At 44.6% G+C, this 21361-nt stretch overlaps 1 protein-coding gene across 1 annotated transcript; it reads right to left on the bottom strand.

The window, feature by feature from the left end:
* Positions 1–271: 271 nt before the first annotated feature.
* On the bottom strand, positions 272–18742 carry tango6 (transport and golgi organization 6 homolog (Drosophila)). The gene is made up of 18 exons (XM_068603893.1): positions 18636–18742; positions 17516–18171; positions 17296–17418; positions 16407–16566; positions 15866–15972; positions 14978–15140; positions 13966–14033; positions 13435–13547; positions 12352–12528; positions 12012–12138; positions 10763–10966; positions 9774–9917; positions 9101–9637; positions 7885–7942; positions 7625–7783; positions 4022–4173; positions 2887–3000; positions 272–957 (listed from the first exon to the last, which is right to left on the bottom strand). The coding sequence occupies exons 1-18, from the start codon at positions 18691–18693 to the stop codon at positions 781–783; spliced, it is 3297 nt and encodes a 1098-aa protein (XP_068459994.1). The 5' UTR covers positions 18694–18742; the 3' UTR covers positions 272–780.
* Between the last annotated feature and the right edge of the window lie 2619 nt (positions 18743–21361).

The following is a 21361-nucleotide window of genomic DNA, read 5'->3' as shown; positions in this document are numbered from 1 at the left end:
TCTACACTGTTACAGTGACGAACGGCATGCTGGGTACCGTTCTCGTGAGCTTTCGCCCGTTCGCCCATTCACACACTGATGGGAGGAGCTAGCAGGAATAACTAACATTCACACACTGATGGGAGGAGCTAGCAGGAATAACTAACATTCACACACTGCAGAAACAGCTTGCCCAAGGACACATCAGCATGGAGCAGGGTATCGAACCGCCGATCTTCTGATTGAAGATCACCACTGAGCCACACCGAGTTGCTGAGACGGAGCCGGGTCTCGAACATTTTCCTCTGATTCATCGTCTGAAACATTGAATTTGTGTGTCAGGATGCCTGGGGGATGTGGGGCTTGTGAAAAATGAGGCCTATATTTACATTGGTGCCTATGGGGAGCGAGTAGACCTGCTGCTGGTCTCCAGAGGGGACACCGATACATCCGCCTCCTTTTCCTCCATCAAGGGTCTTTGTCTGATGTGTGATTCACTAATAAGACCCTGGGTAAAATAGTGGCAGTATTGGAATATGTTGTATCGATAATAAAAAGTCAGAACGATTCGTTTTTTAAACTTTATTTTGGAAGTGACCTGATGGTCGATATGGTTATTCTTCTTTTTTGGAAACGCGTGCCTGCATAGATCACATGGAGGCTGAACGAAAGTTACGAAGGTAACTCCGGTTCTATGAATCCTGGCCAGAGACGGTGTAAAAAACACGGCCTCTGGCGGTCAGTCAGGATGAAATAGAACGAGCGCCGCAGAGGCAGAGCGTATTAAAAAGTCCATAAAGTTCACGGCAGGACAACGATCTTCTTCTCCAGCTTCTGCTCAGGGAAGATGAACCTCCTCATGACGTCATCAATCTCCTCCAGAGCCAGCTGGGCATGGAGCACGGCAACGTCGTCCGGGTCCGAGCGCACCACCCACTTCAGGGCTCGGTACAGGTCCAACAAAACATCCCCGAGAACCTGGAGGAGCAGGAGAGAGACGGGGGTTACATGGCTGAGGCGACAATGTTGACTGGTCTGTAGACTGAGATCAAAGAAACCAGAGCACAAAGAAACCTGCGGTTTGCCAAAGAGAGATTGATTTACATTGCTTAAAAATGAATAACATCAGTGAGCTCTCATCATAGCTCTGGAGCGCATCCCATGAGACATAAAACATACAGAGAGAAGTCAGTCAATCACTTAAATATATACAAATCTATCAAACACGATTATGCCATAAAGAACTAAATGACATCACACACGCTGTGGGAACTGCAACGGCCACTCCGCAATAGTGCATTTTATCCCCCCTCTTAATTTTTAAAAATACTATTTATGGCCATTTTTTTTTAATTAAGTAATAATTTACACTTGTTCAATACTGTTGAATAAACTTGTCACTTGCTTTTACACACAATCCTCTTTGCTTTATATATATATTTCGTGCTGTATCTTCATTTACATCCCATTTAATCTTTTTTTATCATATTTTATGTTTTAGTTTTGCTCTTATCGGCTCACTAAGCTGATCTCTTCCCTCATCAAATACATTTCGTCAGATTGTTTTGTCACCTTGGTCCACATGGGTGGAGGGGTTGGAGGGGGGGGGGGGTGCTCGCTCTGCCAGAGGGCCCCGTGGTCAAACACCTGATCTCCGGTCAGCCCTCTCATCTGTCCTCTCGGCCCTCTATCATTAGCCGCGTGCAGCTGGAGCTGACCTTCCAGCTGTTCGGGTAATGACAGGACGTGGCCTGGGAACGGCAGCCAAGACGGCCGACGGGAGCAACGGCATGCGACTTAAGAGCCACGTCACACTGCGCACACTGCAGCCGGCCGCTCGCATGGAGGTGTGTTTCCACTGGGCGACCGCAGGAGGAAGAATGAATGGACTTTCTGTCCTCAACGCCGGCAGGTTTTATATGAGGCTGGGTCTAAACAGACTGGTTTGGATCCCGTTAATCCCTTCATTCCTTTATTAAAATCCCTTATGATTGAGCTGTGTGTGCTATGAATACTTAGACTTTAGAGTTACAGCCATGTTGGACCCTCAAACCTGCTCAGGGATCGGTGAATCCAGTGATTAGCCAGGACCCTGCGGGTGGACTATATAATGGGGTTGGGAGTGAGCCTCCTTCCTGTGCTTGGTGAGAAGCTAACACTTGGTCTATTACCCAGTTATGACCAAAGGGAGATTGGGACTAGATTACAGGACTCTGTAATGTAACGACAGCTTCTCACTCTCAAAAACACACAACACTGTTCAGCCTAACCACACGCTAACCAACATGCATCTACACAAGCTCCACTCTTCCACTCAGCCACGATTACGAACCAAAAAGGTCACACTGTGTTAAATAGCAGCTTGTGGATCAGCTGTTTGTAATACAGGATGAGCGTTCTCTTGATTAATAAGTTAAAGGATAAAAATAAAAGGCTCTTTGGTCCACGTAGTTCAGTGGATTTTTGTGTGTGTCAAATACAGGATGTATATTTCATTTTGTCAGAATGGCAATCGCAAAGATCACCTTTTACCAGACTATAAAAATAACAATAAAAAAGCCATGAAAGATTACAATGAATTGGGTCTATCTTGACATTTGATTCAAAATTATAGTTTCTCTACAACCTTTTTCTTCCTGGAGTCTTTAAGACCGCCTGAAAACCTGTTTCCTGATGGATTATTATTATTATGAAACCTTCAGGAACAGCTTCACTTGGACGGATGCTTTGTGAACGAAAACACGCTGGAGATATTAATGAGTGATGGATTCACCTAAAGGTCAAAGGTCAACTTACTGCTTGAACTCAACTTTCAACTTCAGCTCATTATGAAAGCATTTAAAACTCGGTTGTGAGTATATGAGCGTGTGTGTGCGTGTGCGTGTGCGTGTGTGTGTGTGTGTGTACCTGGGTGGTTTTGTCGCCGAGGCCTCGGAGCAGCAGGGTGATCACATGGACAGCAGCTCTCCTCACCTCGGCCTCCCGCTCCGTCTTTATCAAAGCAGTCAGACAGGAGCTGAGCTGCACACACACACACAACAATATTTGCAGTTATTTATAGTGGAATAAACACGAGGACGTAGGCAGAAAGTGAAGTACGCTGGACTCCCGTTAGCGATCGCGTCTAACTAGGATACGCAGCACAATCTGGAGCCGTGCTGCGTATGAAGTGGCATGTGTGTCACAAAGACTCCTAATCAGCTGAAAGCCTGAGACCCCAGAACCTCGTAAATTAGATCGATTGATGTATTGGACAGACACACACACACAGACACACACAGTATAGAAGTGGGCAGGTTCATGAATAAGCATTTGTGTTAATACAGCTGACAGTGCTGCTTATTCATGGCAGCAGGATAAAGTGAACACACACACACACACACGGCAGCATCTTTGTTTGAGCGTCTAACCACTGCAGCGTTTACGGGTTTAAATGTGGGCTGAACTTCTATCAAAGTCCTGATTCAAGGGCGTGGATATGTATTTGTGTAGACGTGCTCCTGCGTTTCTACATTGCGTTGCCTATATGACGACATATCAACAAGAAGGGAAGCTTTCCGACTCGGGTGTCTTGTCTTTTAGCTGGTGTGTCGTGTCTGTAGGTGCAGATCTACTGTTTGTTGATCTTGCACCTGCATGAAATCAAACATCTGATCTGTTTAACAGGATAACATCCAGAGTGCAGCTTGTGTACAGTAAATAAAAGGCTGGCAGAGGTTCAGGAGGATGAACATGGAGGAGAGGCCTGTGTCTGAGTCATTGGAGACCTGGACCAGAGCTAAATACTTATTGAATTAAAAATAAAATATGATTGTTGTTCATAAGAGAAATCAATTCTGTGAGGGCAACAGTTTGTTGAATAAAATAAATTCCCTTCAGGCATTCCTGAGGTAATTGTGCTCACACGAATGGTATGCGATATGTCGCCCAGCAGATCATAACCCGTATCGTACGGCCAAATTCTTGCCAATACACAGCCCTACTTTTTACTTTTTACTGCTGCCAAAACCAAGTTCATCCAGGAGGATTTCATGTCTCTCACCTCTTGGGCCAGCGCTCCCAGGCTGTAGTCCAGTCTCTGGCAGAGCTCCCCCAGGTTGGACAGACTGCTGGCCCGGACACTTTGGTCCGGGTCCCTGGTTCCTTGCAGGAAGACGACGATCAGAGGACGACCGAGGTGGGCCGCCAGTTCCCCTGGAGGAGGAGGAGGAGGAGGAGGAGAGTGGGAGAAGACGAGGCAGACAGATGAGTTGTACATCTAAGATGCAGTCGCAGGAATACAATATGAGCATCATTCATGAGGTGAAACAAAGACGTCAACGCTTTGGCTCTCGAGCCGACAGAAACCTGCATCTTCTACATCAGAACAATAAACATCAAAAGGTAAAGCTACTCGGAGGAATTTTAATTTGTGTTGATTTTACTGCTCCGTGTGGACGAAGGTGGTAGTGTTTCCGAGCAGTAAAATCTCGTAATCTCTCATTTTAGTCCCATAGTGCTGCATGGAAACCTGGTCCTGGTTCTCCATTCCCTCCACTGATCCCAGCGATATGGCCCAAATGGGGCCTGAAGATGTTAACAGGCCAGAAGAATAATTAAGAAGTGCTGCTCATTAAAGTGTTTAAAACGCCGTCGAATCACCAGACATGTACACAGATTATTTTCATCCTGGTACGAGAGCTGACGGGGCAACAAGATCCAGGATGTGGAATCTATTTTCAGAGCTGATCTCCTGAGGGGACAACCTGCCATCGTGTGAATTGTCCTTAAATTGTATTAAAAAAATTAATTAAAATCGGTGCTTTGCTAACGCTGTTTGGTAAGCAAATATTTGCTCAGCTAGCTTTTCTGAAAACTTAAAATCTAGAGGTGAAATTACTAAAATGCATAAATCTGAAAGGGTTTTCACAAAACTGCAGCTTATAATGGAATAAAAAGTCATTTTATGAGTTTCTTAGTTCATCACGTTACCGCTCATTTACTGACGTCGGTCATAGAGAGGCATCAGTATTGCATTGTCAGTTGTTCCTCAGTCATTTTTAACCCAACAAGAGACGTACGAGCAGTAAACTATTCACACATCGGATCAGTCACAGACGCAAACACCACGGTAACGTCACCATTCGAGTCAAGCTGGTGAAATCTAATCCAACTGCAGCTTGATGCAGACCACAGAGAGTAAAGCCTTTATCCAGCTGGCACTCCTAAAAATAACTCCAGCCAGGTGTTTGTGCTGCTCCAGTCTTTTTGCAAACAACAGCACTTTGATGCAGACTCACATGTCTCCACAACTACAGGATGGATCGCCATGACATTTTGTACAAACATCCACGCTCACCCAAGAATGAAACTCACCTTTGACCAGCGCCGACCAGCTGGAAATTTGTGATTTTAAGTAACGTGTTTCAACAACTAATGAATGGATTGCATTTAAATTTGGTACACACGTTCCCGTCAGTGTGAACTGGTTTAGGAGTAATCCGATTTAATTGAATTTGTCTGCAAAACTAATGCCTTTGCCATCAGCCACGGCTGTATTTTGCATTTAGTGTGAATGCATGGGACTGGTTTACCTCCACCTGTACCTTCTCTGACTTTAGCGTCTTTATTTCAGACCAGCTGCCCGCCCTCTGATATAATACACTGCAGGAAACCATGCATGCATTCAAGAGTTAAAAAAGAAAAAAGCGGGCCACAAATAAGCATCCTACATTGATTTGCAGAAATTATCTTAGCCATCCAAAAAGGAAAACACAGCTCAGATCAACAAAGTAAAATGTCTACATTAACACAAAAAAAAGAGGACGCAAGGCATATGTGATCCAGCCATTAAAGTTGGCAACTTGACACAACTAATATTGTTATTTACACAAAATGACACCGTCACATAGGCAGACATACAAAGAACCGAGCCGACGACAACTGCTTTGTAAGACTTTTGGACAGCCAGAGGCCTGCGTGGAGAGAACACAGCCAGCTGACCGGCTAGTAGTAGTAAGAACAAGCACACAGACACACACATTAATCTGTTTAGCTTGTCCCAGATTACGCCTTCAGAATGCTAAGTACTTCTTCAGAAGCACAAGAGCCAAACCAACAACACACACAGCTCCTCTCCCTTCATTTGCATGTTTCAATAGACCCATACGGCTTTAACAGCTCTATTGGGGGAGAATCAGTTTCAGTGAGTGTGAAGCTGCAGGAATATCAGCAAGCGGCCATAAACACACACCTTAGAAAACAGATGCTCTAAGATTTCCTTAACTCTTCTCTATTCATGGACACCGTTCCTGTTCATGTTGATAAACGTTGTGTCTCATCGTTGGGTGAGGAGTTCTTCTGTTTGAGATCATTGTCGGCCCATCGTTGCACACTGTGGGCTTTCACAGGACTCTGGAAGGGCTTCTCTACCGCTCTGCCAGGCGAGTCAATTTAGAAAAGCATCTTATTTACTAATGACAGACTGGCAAAAAGGCAAATCTTGGCTACCGGGGGTTCAAGACCAACACAGAGGCTCTCTGGATGTCTGTGCAGCTAAATGATGGTCTATCCAATCTGTCAGCCAGAATATAAACCCCCCGATTGTCCCAGGGAAGTGGTACGATGGCAATCTGGCAGATATAAAAACCAGTTAGGAGGAAAACAAATAAACAGTTAGGCTTTGCAACTGTCATTTAGCAAACAAGACTGCCAATGCTGAATCCCCCGACTTTAGTCAGCTTCCATTTTCTGACTATTGCTGAAGTCAAAAAAACTGAGAAAGAGCTTTTATGTTAAATACCAAGCGACAAGGTATTATACATTTTTATTGAGAATGCTTAAAAAGGTTAACAGAGGTTGGAGATGGCATCAGGTACCTGTTCTTTTTATTTTACATCACCTCAGTCAAGGTTTCAAGCGCGCTGAGCCGATATTAGAAGGTGGAGTTAAAATACTGCAGATTGTTCAGTGAGATGAGCATTAGTGTCTTTTTACATATCCAGCAGATCCAAAGACACATTAACATTTATTTGGAGTCGTGTTTGTGTTCACCTGATTAATTTACGTTGAATATTTACTCTCCTTTAGGATGCATCCACACATTTTTGTTTTAAAACCATTACAGTTATGAAATAGTGACCTATATAACGGTGGTTATGGAAAAACCAATTATTCCTGACATCTCTATTTCAACTAACGCCTTAAAGAAACAACATACTGCACATTAGGATGGCCATTTTGATTTGTTGTTGAAATGCAATCATTTCCCTAAATGTAAGCAGACAATGAATTGAAACGCATATTTTAGGCCGACTGTGAGATTGCAAAACTCTAACGCCAAGTTAGTAGCCTTAATTGTTGAAATTAAACCTATAAAGTCTCATCCACTAGTGAGCCCGATGCTCAAAAAAAAAAGAAAATGGCGACTGGGTGATTATCATTTTTAACTATTTACCTTACTCTATGAGGCATTTCACATTTTCATGTGTCAGACACACAGGACTCAAACCTCGCAGCACAACTAAGGTGTAGAGTCTGGTCTCTGATGGAGCTATGACATCATCTCTTGAGTGAATGCCTTCTTAGGGTTCATGATATGGGCATCGATCATGTGAGTATCTGGTCACACCGACATGACTGTGAAGAAACAACAGAAGAAGCTCACCCATAGCCCTGCTCGCCCTCATCAGGACTTCTCCCACTTTGAGGCGGGACTCCAGGGAGCGCTCCTTGTTGGACGTCGGGAGGGAGGGCCCGTGCTGGAAGTCTTCCAGGAGCCTTTCCAGAATCCTCTCGGGGCATGAATCAGCCAATGCAGACAGACCTAAAGACAATTCATACTCAGACAATCTGCTTTCAGGAGCAACGCATTGAAAAAACATCAATTATAACATTTAACATACAAGCTGCGTCTTGATATATTACCTTGAATGGCCGACAGGTAGATGAATGAGTCTTCATGCTCGAGGTTTTCTAAGAAGAGCTTTGCAGGAGAACAAGGGAGGATGAATATTAGTACAGCACTGAATACATTAAACACAACCAAAGGGAATATTCCCCTCCAATCCTCAGGTGCTGCAAGGCGTCCCTGGAGAATGGGAAAACAAAATCAATAAAGGGGGTCTGTGCTGTAACAGCAGGGAAGTTTATCTAAGGTGGGGGGGGGGGGGGCAGCTTCTGATTACAGAGAATACTAAATTAGTTGTTATCCTTTCTTGCCCATACCACCTTAACAAGGCCCCAGAGCGCACAGTGGTACCCTCTGGCTCACCAGGGGAAGAGGTTCAACCACCTCATTTATTATACATGTCCCAGGAGACACAGATAAAACCACTACCTACACACTCCTGATGCACACACACACACACTGTGCAACAATAGCACCATGTCTAATGGGTGGCTAAGGCACCTAGCTTCTGTTTCAACCAAGCAAGATGTAGATGTACGACATGATGACGCCATTGTGGAAGCATCTTCACTCATCTGCTGCACAAATGCTACGGACTCAATCGCCTTCCATTAAGCAAATTCAGCAAAAAAGGAGGAGATGCCAGCATTAAAATGTGGTTAAGTCTGATGTGCACATCTGCTTGTACAGAAGCATTAAATGTCTCTCTGTCATGTGTAACTCTTACGTTCACAGGTGCACTAACAAGGTGGTAACCTAAATGTCCATATAGTGTTTGTTACAGCAATCAAATTCACTGTTAATGTAGAATGTGCATTTTTAATGGATGTCCACTTCTCCTCGGCCACAACTTTGTTATGTAAAGATGTGTGTGTACCACTGATGGCAACTGCAAAAAACAGAGATGGCTGAACATGTTTTCTCAATAATTCATGTCCTAACCGTTCTTCTACATGCACATTTTTTGGTTTTGGGCTACACAAAATGAATTGATACGTTACAACTCCTTGCATCTTGTAATACAAGTCATCACAGCCGACATTAGACGCACGCACACTCTGGAATACACACTGAAACTGTCATATTTGGGGAAACTACACCATCCAATTTATTCTACTCTTGTGAGAAAAATAATAAAAGTTCTATCAACATCTTCAGAGCATCATAACAGACTAAATTCTAAGACAAGAATAGAAAAACAAAACATTTGAAGTGCTGAACCAAGCAACCAACCATGAGGACTTTTTCCTGGGCCTGGACAGTCTCTGGGTTTTTGTTTTGCACCATCTGGGTCAAGGTCCTCAAGGCGAACGCTCTGGTTGGCACATCCGGGTCACAGGCCTCTAGCAGCCACTCAGACAAGGGCTTGGTAGGAAGGTCAAGGTCGCTGGTTCCAGAGGTCCGACCTCCACCTGCTGGACTTACTCTCACTGGAGACCTTCCAGAGGACGCTGCATGTCTGCTGTGGGTGTTGCGAGGTGAACAACTGTCTGGTAAGGAGGGTTGAGGACTCGTCGCTGAGTTGTTCGCTTCAGTTTGCATATTCTGCTTTCTTGTCGAAGGCAGATCGTTGTTCTTGACTGTGGTTTCGGGGTTTCTGGAGGGCGGAGCGTTAGCGGTGAAGTTCTCAGGCCGGTAGGCACCGTGAGTGGCAATGAGGGCTCTGAGGTCAGTTGCCAGCTCCTGGATGACCACGTCAGCATGCTTCTGAGACAGAGACTCCAGTGATGGGAGCAGCCTCGACATGGAAGAGTAGTCCTCTGTAGTAATCTGTAACATAGCAGCGTGTGCTTAGGAAACCCTGAAGAACATACAGTCCGTAAGTAGCAGACTGTGACACAATTCTTTCGAATATATTATACATATAATACACATGTCGCTGTGTGAGATGTCCAGTTGCGAGTACCTCAGGTCCAGACAGCAGAGTCGCTACAACTCCCATCCCCATGCGCAGCGTCTCGCTCTCTACTGGGCTTCCAAGATTTGGACCGGGGTCCTGATCCAGACCCACACAGGCCCTCTGAAGCATGGACATCAAGAAGTCCACCACCTGCAGAAAAGGCACACAGAATCACGGACACGAAGAACAGGCAGACAGAGATTTAAAGGCCTCAACTGTGTTCAATATCAAAGCTAAATCCCAAAGTGGAGATAGTAGAAGAACTAGAGTATCAAAAACTACAGCTGAATTGAATAGGAAGTATAATAATAATAATAACAAACATGACAGTTTCAATGGGGCCTTCGCTGGCCCGACCTGAAAATAAGTAATTATACTTCCAAAGAGGAGAAGCTAGTTTATTAATCTGAAAGGGGATGTTTGTTGGTGGATCAATGGTAGCCAGCCAGTCATCCAGCTTCCTCTGTGAGCTTAAATCCCCATGACCCCGCCCAGAAACGAAGGAATTAGGTTATTTTTGTGTGGCAGCATAACTCAACGTGGCCTGCTTCCATTACAAACAACTCCCAGAGGAACACAGACAGATATTTGAAACAGCAAGAAGGTGGAGAAGCAGAGATACAAACCCGGGAGGATGACCCAACACCTGACAAAGACAGTCACCGTTCCACAGACTCACAACATGCATTCAGGACACAGGCTGTCACAACCAGGCCAGACGTACAACATTGGGAGGTTTTGTGCCACTTGTGTGGGTTTGGTCAGTTATCTAATGGCTCCGGCTTATAGATATGCTGCTATAGGCTTAGACTGCTGGGGGACATCTTAGGATACACTGAGCTCCTCTCTCCTCTTCCTCCAATTGGGATGAACTGAATGATTTTGTGATTTCTAAAACAACTACAAGCTAATTAAGGGTTATTATAAAAACGCACAAAAAGCCCCTTTTGCCATTTCATATTTCTGTTCATCCTTCTGCACATCTCTCCACTGACCTGTGAGGTTTTTCTCAGCAGCACAGTCGGCTGCAGACAATCGACCGTCACTGCCAACACCTGAAGCAAAGCGAGTCTCTGGCCTCGCCTGGCAGACGGAGCCAGCAGCCAGCGCTCCACCTCTAGAAGGGTCATGGTTGACACGTTCAGCTCCGGTTCATCGTCCTTGTCTTCATCTGTTGCAGCTGCCCAGCTGGCCAGCTCCTGCAGGAGGAGCAAGTAAATGATGGAGTGTCGACTGAGGTTACCTTCTCTTCTAAGTGAAAAAACAAATAACAGAAGCACTGTGCAGTAAAATACAATCTACAACCTCAAAATGGCCGCAGATGTGAATAAATGTGTCTGCCACAGTCGTAGACACAGTGGGAGTATTCATCACACTGTGCGTGTGTCTGGTTGTGTCTGATGGGTTGGGATACACAATATGATATTATCACGATACTGTGATATTACCATGGTAGTGTGATATTATCACGATACTGTGCTATATTGAGTATTGCGATAAATTGCGATTTATTACTTTTTTTCAACTGCAAATTATCCCCAAAGGAAAACTGTGTCAATATATTTGATCTAATAAGATAAAGTTTTCAGTCTGTTCATCTTACTTCAATCATTTTTATTGCAGCAAAATGGGATTGTCAAGCAGACAAACTGACCAACACTGTCATAAATGTTGCATGCACCTGAAAAACTGAAGTGCTTGTATTAGAGTCTACATCGTCGCGTCATTCGTGTCGGAGATGGAGCGCGGCTTTCGCCCGAAAGTCGCCAATTAACAGCGCCGGCTGCCTGTTAATCCATAAAACCTGTTCGCTTTAAGCGTAGCTAGAGTACCAGTAGCAAGTTTGATTTATGCTTTGTGTCTAGAATATTGTCCTGTGTGTTGTGCAACAGCTGTGCGAGCAGCGGCGCTACGAGTGACAGGAAGTCCAAACGTTTGATTTAAACGCAGACGGCGCATTCCTAATTTCTTTTTACAATGTCTCCTTTTTTGTTTTGACCAACTTCCCTACCAATCACGCTGATCCGGGACCTCTACTGACCTCACCAGAAAACTACACACCTAGTGGACTAAAAAAAACTATTAATTTATATATTGTAGGACCGAAAAATGTACAATTGATGAAGTAAAGATCGACGCTTGGCTTCCATGAACAGATACAATATCGCCACGCAAAATATTGCAATACGATGTTGTATCCATTTTTTCCACGTGTGTGTGTGTGTGTCTCTCTCTCTCTCTTACCTGCAGCAGGTCAAGGAAGAAGTCTCCGGGCAGGTCACAGTCTTTTAGTTCAGCCAACAGTTGAATAAGACACTCCAGCCTCCACTGCTCTCCTGCCAGCTTCTCATAGAGAGCATCGTCCTCTTCACTGGGAGACAACAAGAGAGAAGTGAGGGACGACATCAGCCATCATAGCTTTGAAGGTACAGTATGATAAATAAAGGGCGTTTATTTTATTACTGTTGCTGATTGGCCCAAAACATCATGAAAGGAACCGTCCTATGCTGCGTTGCGTTTCTGCCCTGCTCGTCCTACCCTATAGGGACGACATGTCCATGGTGTGTTTCTGTGCGTCACTCACCTGCAGCTCTCCCTGGAGCTCAGTCTGGCTCCTCCATCGCTGCCCGGGGTGAAGTGGAAGTCTGCTGCCACCTCGTTCTTCTGTCCCTGCAGACCGGAAAGCCGTCTCAGTGCTGAAAGGGCCGCGGGCGTCTCCGCGTGCCTCAGGTACCACAGCAGGATCTCCTGACAGGGGGCGCTGTGGAGCACATTTTCACACGTACAATTTGCGTAGACATTTCTGTGGACTATTTTCTACACAGTTTCCAGTTAACAGTTTCATTTCTAACATGGAGAGACTGTGTAAAGGATAGGACTGGATTTTGTATTTCTATAACTGGTAACAAACCCAAAACACCTTGCGTTTGTCCAACGTCCCCGAACTTGTCTGTGGCACTTCCATCAGCACTTCTTCCTACTTAAGTCCCTGAAACACGATCCTGACCAAAAAGCCGGTGGTCTCGAGCCAATCGTTTACCGGACATCTGATTCGCCGACTTTAAAGTCAAGACACTTTTCTTTCTGAGGATACGAGAGGACAGAAGAGCCCGTCTACAAACAATCAATGTCAAGTACGAAGAGACGCAGCGATGACAACAGGACGTAATTGTGTGCCATAGAGATCTCCAGTGGGCTCACATATTTGCAGTGTGAAACCAAAGCTAACTGGATTGGGGACATTGGAACAAAAACGCAAGCCTTGATTCAGACTTTCTGATGCAAAAAGGGCCTTTATCATAATATTTATTTTCTAGTTTCATCTTGATAAAAATACATGAATTACATATGTCAACAGTCACTTTTTGTAGTGAAATAAAAACACATGTTAACATGCTTTTTAAATGTATTGTTGTACTAAAAGGAGGATATAGTTGCACTGTAGCCTGTATGGACCAGTAAGCACCACAGCAGCATCTAACCAGGTGATATTAGAAGATATGTTTACTAGAAAGGGTTAAAGGCAGAGGACACATGTCCCTATGTGCTGCATTATGTACAAAGTGTGACAATAAAAGTAGATTAAACTTGGTACAGTCCTTCTTGAACGTTCACTTCGTGGAAATAAGGCTGTTTCCGTCACGTTAGACAATAGAGGAAACATTACCGCAGGTGGGAGACGTTCTGCTTGGTGAAACAGAAGAGTGAGAATATCACGGGGAGAACTTGTTCCAGAGCTTCGAGAAGAGAAGCGGACGGACTGTTTCCGACCACCCAGATCTGACGGAAACAACAGACACACGAGCAGAGACAACGTGTGAGAGGCCCAATAAGGATTAGATACAGTAGGACACACACAGGATGAGCAGGCAACATCAGTGGTACTACACATACTATACAAGCCAATAACATCTACATCATTGTGATTTAGTTCTGATAGCAAACATCTATCTTGCTGACAAAACTCCTCAAGGATGCACAGTCCTTAAATATTATGAAGTACACATTTTAACAGACGTAAATGACTTGACCTCAACAACCTGCTGTATTTGTACAAGAGTAAATGAATAGCTACAGAGGCACATAGATCAAACATCACTCAATGTCACTACAGAAATAACCCCATTGCTCTTACTGATGAGCTATGATCCTTACACTGAATTTGAGTCAGTCCATTGCAGGGTTTAGTGGTCCTCACCTTGTACATGTCATCCACACAACGAGTGAGCTCCCATTCCTCCACAGCGACGTGGAAGTGACCCTCGTCTGGAAAACACACAAATGCACCACAGAGTTCAGTTCAGTTCAATCAGAGGATCGACAGTTTGATCCCCGGCGCCGCTAGTCCATGTCGACCACTTCACCCTAAATTGCTCCCGTAGCTGCGCCTACGTTGGATGAATGGTTGATGATCCTGATGTGGCACTTTGCATGGTGGCTCCTCTCATCAGTGTGTGAATGGGTGAATGATGTTGTGTAGCGTTAAAGCGCTTTAAAAGGTTGGAAGACTAGAAAAGCGCTCTACAAGTACGGGTTCATAGTGAGCAGGAAAAAACAGGACAAACAGGACAAGTTCTGCTGGTAGAAAACTTGTAGCTTTTGAAGGATATATAAATAAAATTGTAATCTTTACACATTTCAAATATACTATATACACCTTTTAAGTGAGCCATCGGCTTGTATATTAGCACATACACAGTCATACACTTAAAATGTACCAAGTACACTTTAAGTTGTTCCAATTTAGCACAAACAAATATATGTGAATAATCATCATTGATCGTTTCTTATTTCAAGGTAAATAAGGGCGACATTTTAAAATAGCATTTTAATTTCTATATCGCCCATTCATCGTTATCTCCAATGAGCCTGCTGATGAGCAAGAGCTCGGCATCTATAATATTCTCATGACCCCTTGTTGTGAAATGAGTTTGAAATGCATGCTAAAATATAACATAGGCATCACAGCTAAAAGGCCACAGAGGTGTGGACCTGGATGATGATTTCCTAAAAGCCCACCGTTTCTCTGCATCTGAACGACATGAAACTGCTTAAAACTAACATCCATAAATAAGACGGCTATCTGTAGTGGTGGAGAAGTGACTCATTATTTCCCAAACACTGTTGTCTCTGAAAAATAACTAGTTATGAAACATTCAGAGCTCTACTCTGAATGTAACATACATGGCTGTGATGGCCACGTCACTGACCGGAGGCAGTGGCGCAGCGGTGGAGCGGTCTGAGCAGAGGAGCGAGCAGGTACTGCTGAGCCATGCTGGGCTTCTCCTGCACGATGAAGAGCACCGCCCTGGTGGCCACACGCTGATGCTGCTGGGCGGTCAGCTTGTCCTTGAAGTGCAGGAGGTCAAGGATCTAGACGACAACAAATACAACTCAAATGAGCAAAATTCTTACGCAGTCCAAACTCGCTCGGGGTTTGTAGAAGTGCAACAGGTCAAAGTTGAATCAGAAAGTGTGTCTGTAAAGTGTGAGGGATGTCTACAATGGACAATTGTCTTTGTTAAATCACAAGATCAGTCACAAAAAAAGCAAGATTTTGGCATCATTTGACCCTTCAAGACCACAAAAGCAAGCAATCGCGTGGCGATGGGGAATACTGGCAGAAATGACTGTTTATTTAAGTCTATTTCACCACTCAAGGCCAGGTAAATGCCTCAAGATGGTTGATGTGACAGCTGTGCTGTGTCTCCAGCTCCTACCCTTCAAACTTAATGCAGCAGTTCTGCCCAAGAACTGCATTTAGGTCACGGCCGCATACTGAAGGATAAGAGGAAATCACAAATCCATTTTTATTGATTGAATATTATCTGTGATGACGACCAAAAGACTCTAATAGTTGGAACAGAAGTAAAACTGGACTTCAGCAAATCAGAAACAAGCATGAGAACATGATCCAAAGTCATGTCATATGCAAGGAAGCGCTGAACTACTAATGCATGCTCCTGGGAGTTAATAGAAAACCCTTTCTGCTGACATACTGGGTTTAGTGTGTATTCCAGAGTGTGTGTGTGTGTGTGTGTGTGTGTGTGTGTGTGTGTGTGTGTGTGTGTGTGTGTGTGTGTGTGTATTGAGCTGACCTGATGACAGACTTGTCTGTAGTAGGTGTCTGCTGAGGCAGACTGTTGAGGGCAGGTCCCCAGGATCCTGGCCACACAGTCACATTTCCTCCAGTCAGACTCGCCCCCTAGAGGACAGAAAGAATATGTCATTTAGATTTGGATTCCTCAAGTAGAAGTTCCTCTCTATAAAAATCTAAAAGTACAAAATATTAAACAATTCATCTAGAGACAAATAGTGTGATGTGCCAGACAATTCAGTGAAGCTAATGACACAATAATGTCATTAGTCTTGACATACATTGTTTCTTAATAAAATACACTTGCCACTTTTATTTTATAATATATACTTGTTCTAAAGTATTATTATTGTTTGCCTTTATTATGTATTTTTTGTATTGTTTTATTCTATGTGTATTCTTATGCACTTTGTATGTGTAACGTACTTAGCCAATCAATGATTCTGATTTGAACTGAACATGCATTACGTGTATTACGACTCGTTTCAGTCACAAGGTGTTCATCACTTCTTTTCTTTGTTCCATCTTCTCCTCCTGCTCACCTGTTCCTCCCTCCAAGATGGCTCTGACTACAGCCTGGACACCGTTAGGCTGCATCAGGCGCTCAGACAGCAGCTGACCACACAGGCGCTTTAGCCAAGTGGGAGCTAATCCCGAGGCTGCCCTGCTGCTGGAACCACGGGAGCGTCCCCCTGCACCAGACTAAAGGAGGGACAGCGCTTAGGAAACAAATCCTCACACACCTGTGAGCCTTATAAACACCTCAATTGAGGAATCTGATTCTTTCATTCACAGACCAAAGGCTCAGCCTACGCGAACAATCTGGATTTGTGAGTAAAACTTTTCCTACTTGTTCGGGTTTGTGATTGAGGCTCAATGTGTTATGGTGACAAACTCAATGTAAACATAACTTTAGTTTGTTTACAAGAAAACTTCATGGAATAACTTGAATAATACATCACCATAAAAAGCCAATCAAATGAAATGTCACAACGTATCGTGGTGGTCAAAACGGTGTTTCTATTCCATTCCACTATCCAAATCACTTATTCTATTCAGAGTCGGGGGCGCTGGAGCCGATCCCAGCTGACATTGGGTGAAGGCAGGGTTCAACTGGACTCCAGTTCATCTCGGGACTCATATAGAGACAGACAACCATTCACATTCACACCTACGGGCAATTTGAAGTCACCAGTTAGCCTGAGCTGCATGTCTTTGGACTGTTGGAGGAAACCGGAGAACCCGGAAAGAACCCACAATGGGGAGACCGGGGATCTCTTGGATCTTTTTTAAATTTAATTTTCTTTGCTCGCTGTTCTTTTGGGGCTTTGACACAATTAACACATCTTAAAAAGGGGCTGCAACAAAACAATATAATAATTTAAATTTTCATGAACCCCCCAATACCACACCAAACACAGTCGTGCTCACCTGTTTGGGTCCACCTTGGAGGATCAGCAGCTCTTTGATAATCATTGGCTGGTAGACTTTTCCTAGAAGACTTTTGAGGGCCTCCTTGCAGGTTTTACATTCCTCAGCACTGAGCTCCTGCGTCTGAAAAAGTGTGCAAGAAAGACAAAAAAAGAAAATCAGGTCCCTTTTTTTGTCTCGACTACTTGCATCAAAATCCTGTCATATCCTGACGCGTTACCTTCCTCTCCTCTGTGCCGCTCCTCTCTGCACGGCGTGGCTGGTAGCCAAGCTGGCACAATGCTGCCAACACGTCCCCCAGATGCCGTGTGAACACCAATGTGGCGAGAGAGGAAATCTCTGCCAACTGCAATAGAACGTTTGTGGTGGTCAACAGTCTGTGTCCGGCTGCTGGCGTCGCTCCGCCATGGACAAGTTTGTCCACCATGGCTCCAAACGCTGACCTGCGTCCCAGTGACACACCCACTCCAGTGGCCAAGTATGGGCAGAGCCCCAGAGACACCACAAACTGGAGGGCCGTTCCAAGCGTCTGCTGCTGGCCAACACTGAGGACATCAGGAGGTAAACGTGGCGCCATCTCAGGGGTGCGTTGTCTCGTTGCAGACGGAGCGGGGGTGTGCTGGAAAAGCTTCAGTTCTGCTGACAGGTGCCGCACCAAGGTGAGGAGCAGTAGGAGGCACTCCTGGACAAAACCCCATGTGGCGTCCTCTGTGTCGCCATTGAACCAGTCCGCCGCCACCTTCACCTCCTCCCTCAGCCTCCTCACCTCCTCAAAGATGCTGTCAGTCTGAAGCCGCTCACGGAGAAGGTCGCCGTTGGCCCCCAGCACGGCCAGGAGAGCCTCTTGCTGTGAGGACTGAGCATCATGTGCAGAGGCTTAAAGAGACAACACAGAGCGTTGCATTGTGGGTTGTGTTTAACTAATGCTGCGCAGGGTGGTTGCTTGTATGTAGCCTGTTTTTGTACACTGTGTGTCACAGTGTATGTTTACAAAAGCTGTCACAACGTCACAGAGGGCGGGAGAAAATGATAACAGGGATAAGAATGTGCTCTCATTTGTATGGCACTGACAAAACACTGACTAGCATGATGAGCTAGCTGTTATGCTAAAACATAACAACCTACAACTGTCAAAGTGTCTCCAAAGTTAGTTATTTTAAATAACACTAACTTATTTAAAAGCACACTTAAACGCATGCAAAGAAAAAGACGTACACAGTAAATCTACACCATGCTAAACTTCGGCTAATCAATCATCTCAGAATTGGGTTAACGGTATAAATAACGTTACAACTTCGTTAGCTTCCGGGCTAATTTCTTTAACTAAATTCTCCGCTTACCGAGAGGTTTCGTCAGAATATTTATCGCTGAGAGGATATCTGAAGTCCCCAGAGTCATCTCGCCATCACACGTACCACTGACTCAGTTGTTTGTGATGCAGGCAACTATCGGCTATCGGCTGCTACGGACCAGAGACGGACGCTAACAGGTTGTCGCTGAATATATACGTCATCATGCATCGTCCCGTGGATATGAGGTGAGCGCGCGCCCTCATCGAGGACTGCATGACATGTGGAATTGACTTTACAGGATACTTGGTGAGATACAATAGATATCAGCATTTCTGGAAAGCTTTTATAGTTCTGCTTTTAAATACATTTTAGCAAAACATTCATAATTTGCTAATTTTCATTTGAAGTACCAAATTGCAAAATAAGTAGGCCTATATACACAGTGCATGTTTTTTAAAGGTTAGTTTACAGGAAGAAAAAAAACTGAACTTCAAAATGTACCTTTGGATCCACTGGGGCTTTAATTACACATTTTGTCTTAAGCCTCTGTCTACATTAAAAATTACCATAATACATATTCTGCACCATTACGAAACTGCATATTTCTTCACGCTTTGGAGCTTTTACTTAGTGTCAAAGCCTATGGTTTGTCACTTATAATACTTAACGAGGGCATTTGCTTCTCATTTTAGTAAGGAATTACTGCACTTCATGCAAGTTCACTGAGGATCACTCTGGTTGTAGTGGAGCGCCCCCTGCTGTACATCAGAAACACAGTAATAACTGCATTTCACAATAAGTTATTGTAGGACACATTTCACTAATTTTGTAACCAAGTGTACAATAGACTAACAGAATATGATACGGCTAATGTAAAGTCTGTAATAAAAGCTACAGCGTTAATAGCTTGCAGGTAGCAACACAACCAATTAGTCCTCAGAAGCTTTGCTCTACAGTTTGTACCACGGTTACATTCATTTCACAATATGAAAGTTCATGTAGTTAGAAAAAAGCCACTTTGAAGAAACATTTTATTGGCATCCGGTTCAACAGAGTCAGTAGCAAGTTATCTGGAACAAAAGACATGGAAAAGCAGACATTAGTCAGTCAATTGCTTCATATGGTGCAGAGGCATTTGATTAGTAAAATGCATCTTACCACAGGACTTTAGAAGCCACCGTTGGTTGACACTTTAACAGGACCACTTCGCTCAGAGGTTCTGGTGATGAGTCTTGCTACAGGCATGCGTGAGCGAACAAGCTTTCCTGGGGCATAGTGGGTTTGAGCAAATACTGCTCTTCCTCTCTGGTAGCTTGAACGAGAGGTGAGAGAGGAGACTGGCTCCAGTTCGGAAACGTCACTGAAGACCTGCTCGGGGAGTTGTTCCACAGCATCGTAGCCGTCCGCCGGTTCAGGGCGCCAGCTGTCATAAGCACTGCCGAGGCTGCCATCTGAAGCACTAGGCCCCGCATAAGCAAACTCATGTGCACGGACCTCAGGACTGTTGCGTCCTTCTCTAAAACCAGCAGAGCCAGTGTCAAACGCATTACCCGCAGCCATGTTGCTGCTGCCGACATGGCCAGGTCCAGCCCAGAAAAAGCCGTCGTGAGGGGCAAGACGTCCAGTAGCTTGGTAAGAGCTTGGGTTTGGGTAGAGCTTGGGTAGACTTGGTAGAGGGGAGCTGCTGCTCGGGTCAGAACTCGCACCCGTTCCACTGAACCAACTCCCAGAAGGCCACATGAAGTTTGGATCAGCTCTGTTCTCTGCATGTTCTGGGTGAGACAAACTTTACTTTAGTCGTCAGCTTTCATTTAAGGCTGTCCCAAAAGTCATGGATCCTTACCTCCCCCCATGGGGAAACATGTAATGCACCCAATTAGCAGATAGGAAATCCACAACACCCTACAAAGAATAGACAGGATTTTTAATTCATACATTTAGTGGCAATTTTAGACTTCACAGTACTTAACTTACCTCATTCTAGCACAACTAAGTTAATAACTTGAGTAAGGATTTGTACGCGCCCCAATACTACCTTCAAAGGATGAGAATAAAGTTTACGCTAACAATGAGGTTACGCCAATAATGACAGCGACGTCGTGCTGATAATAAAAGCCTTTTCTACCTGCTAACAGCTGTGCAGATTTCAACAGAGACCTCCCTATAGTGTTAACTACTGAGCTCCCTTAAATGACTGAATGCTGTGGGACTTGATGACTTAGTGGTAACAGCTGGGGGTGAAGGACAGCTGCTGCGTGGCTGATTGACCTCCATGTTGAGGAGCAGACGCTGGACTAAAGTGAGCGCCTTTCTTTGTTCGTGGGTGAAAAAGAACACACTGAATACTGCACGAAAAGAGATATTATATGAGCAGGTGTATGTTTAGACGGCGGTGTCTCTGCTCTTCGGCATGGCTCCTCATCCTCGCATGTTATTGATAAGGCTGCCAATACTCTATATTAGTGTTATTCTTAACGTCTCCTATGATAAGACGCATACCAACAATGAATTGATCCTACCTGTCAGTGCATCCAAAGCCTGAGCGCATGAAAAACATGTAAATGAGCAACACACACACACACACACGCGCACACACACACACACACACACACACACACACACAGCAGTCACTGATCAAGTAGATCAAACCGCCGATCCTCTGATTGAAGGACGACCTGCTCACCACTGACCCAGAGTCACCTGTAGTTGTCACTTGTGTGTTATTGTGTTATGTTTTCCTGTGAGACCAACATGTTTTAACAGTGTGCACACTG

The sequence above is a fragment of the Clinocottus analis genome, unplaced genomic scaffold (genome assembly GCF_023055335.1).
Source record: "Clinocottus analis isolate CAN_PGR_092001 unplaced genomic scaffold, fCliAna1.0.p SCAF_6, whole genome shotgun sequence".
Lineage (NCBI taxonomy): Eukaryota > Metazoa > Chordata > Actinopteri > Perciformes > Cottidae > Clinocottus > Clinocottus analis.
The sequence above is the reverse complement of the archived record's forward strand: the minus strand, read 5'-3'. Positions and strand labels throughout refer to the sequence as shown.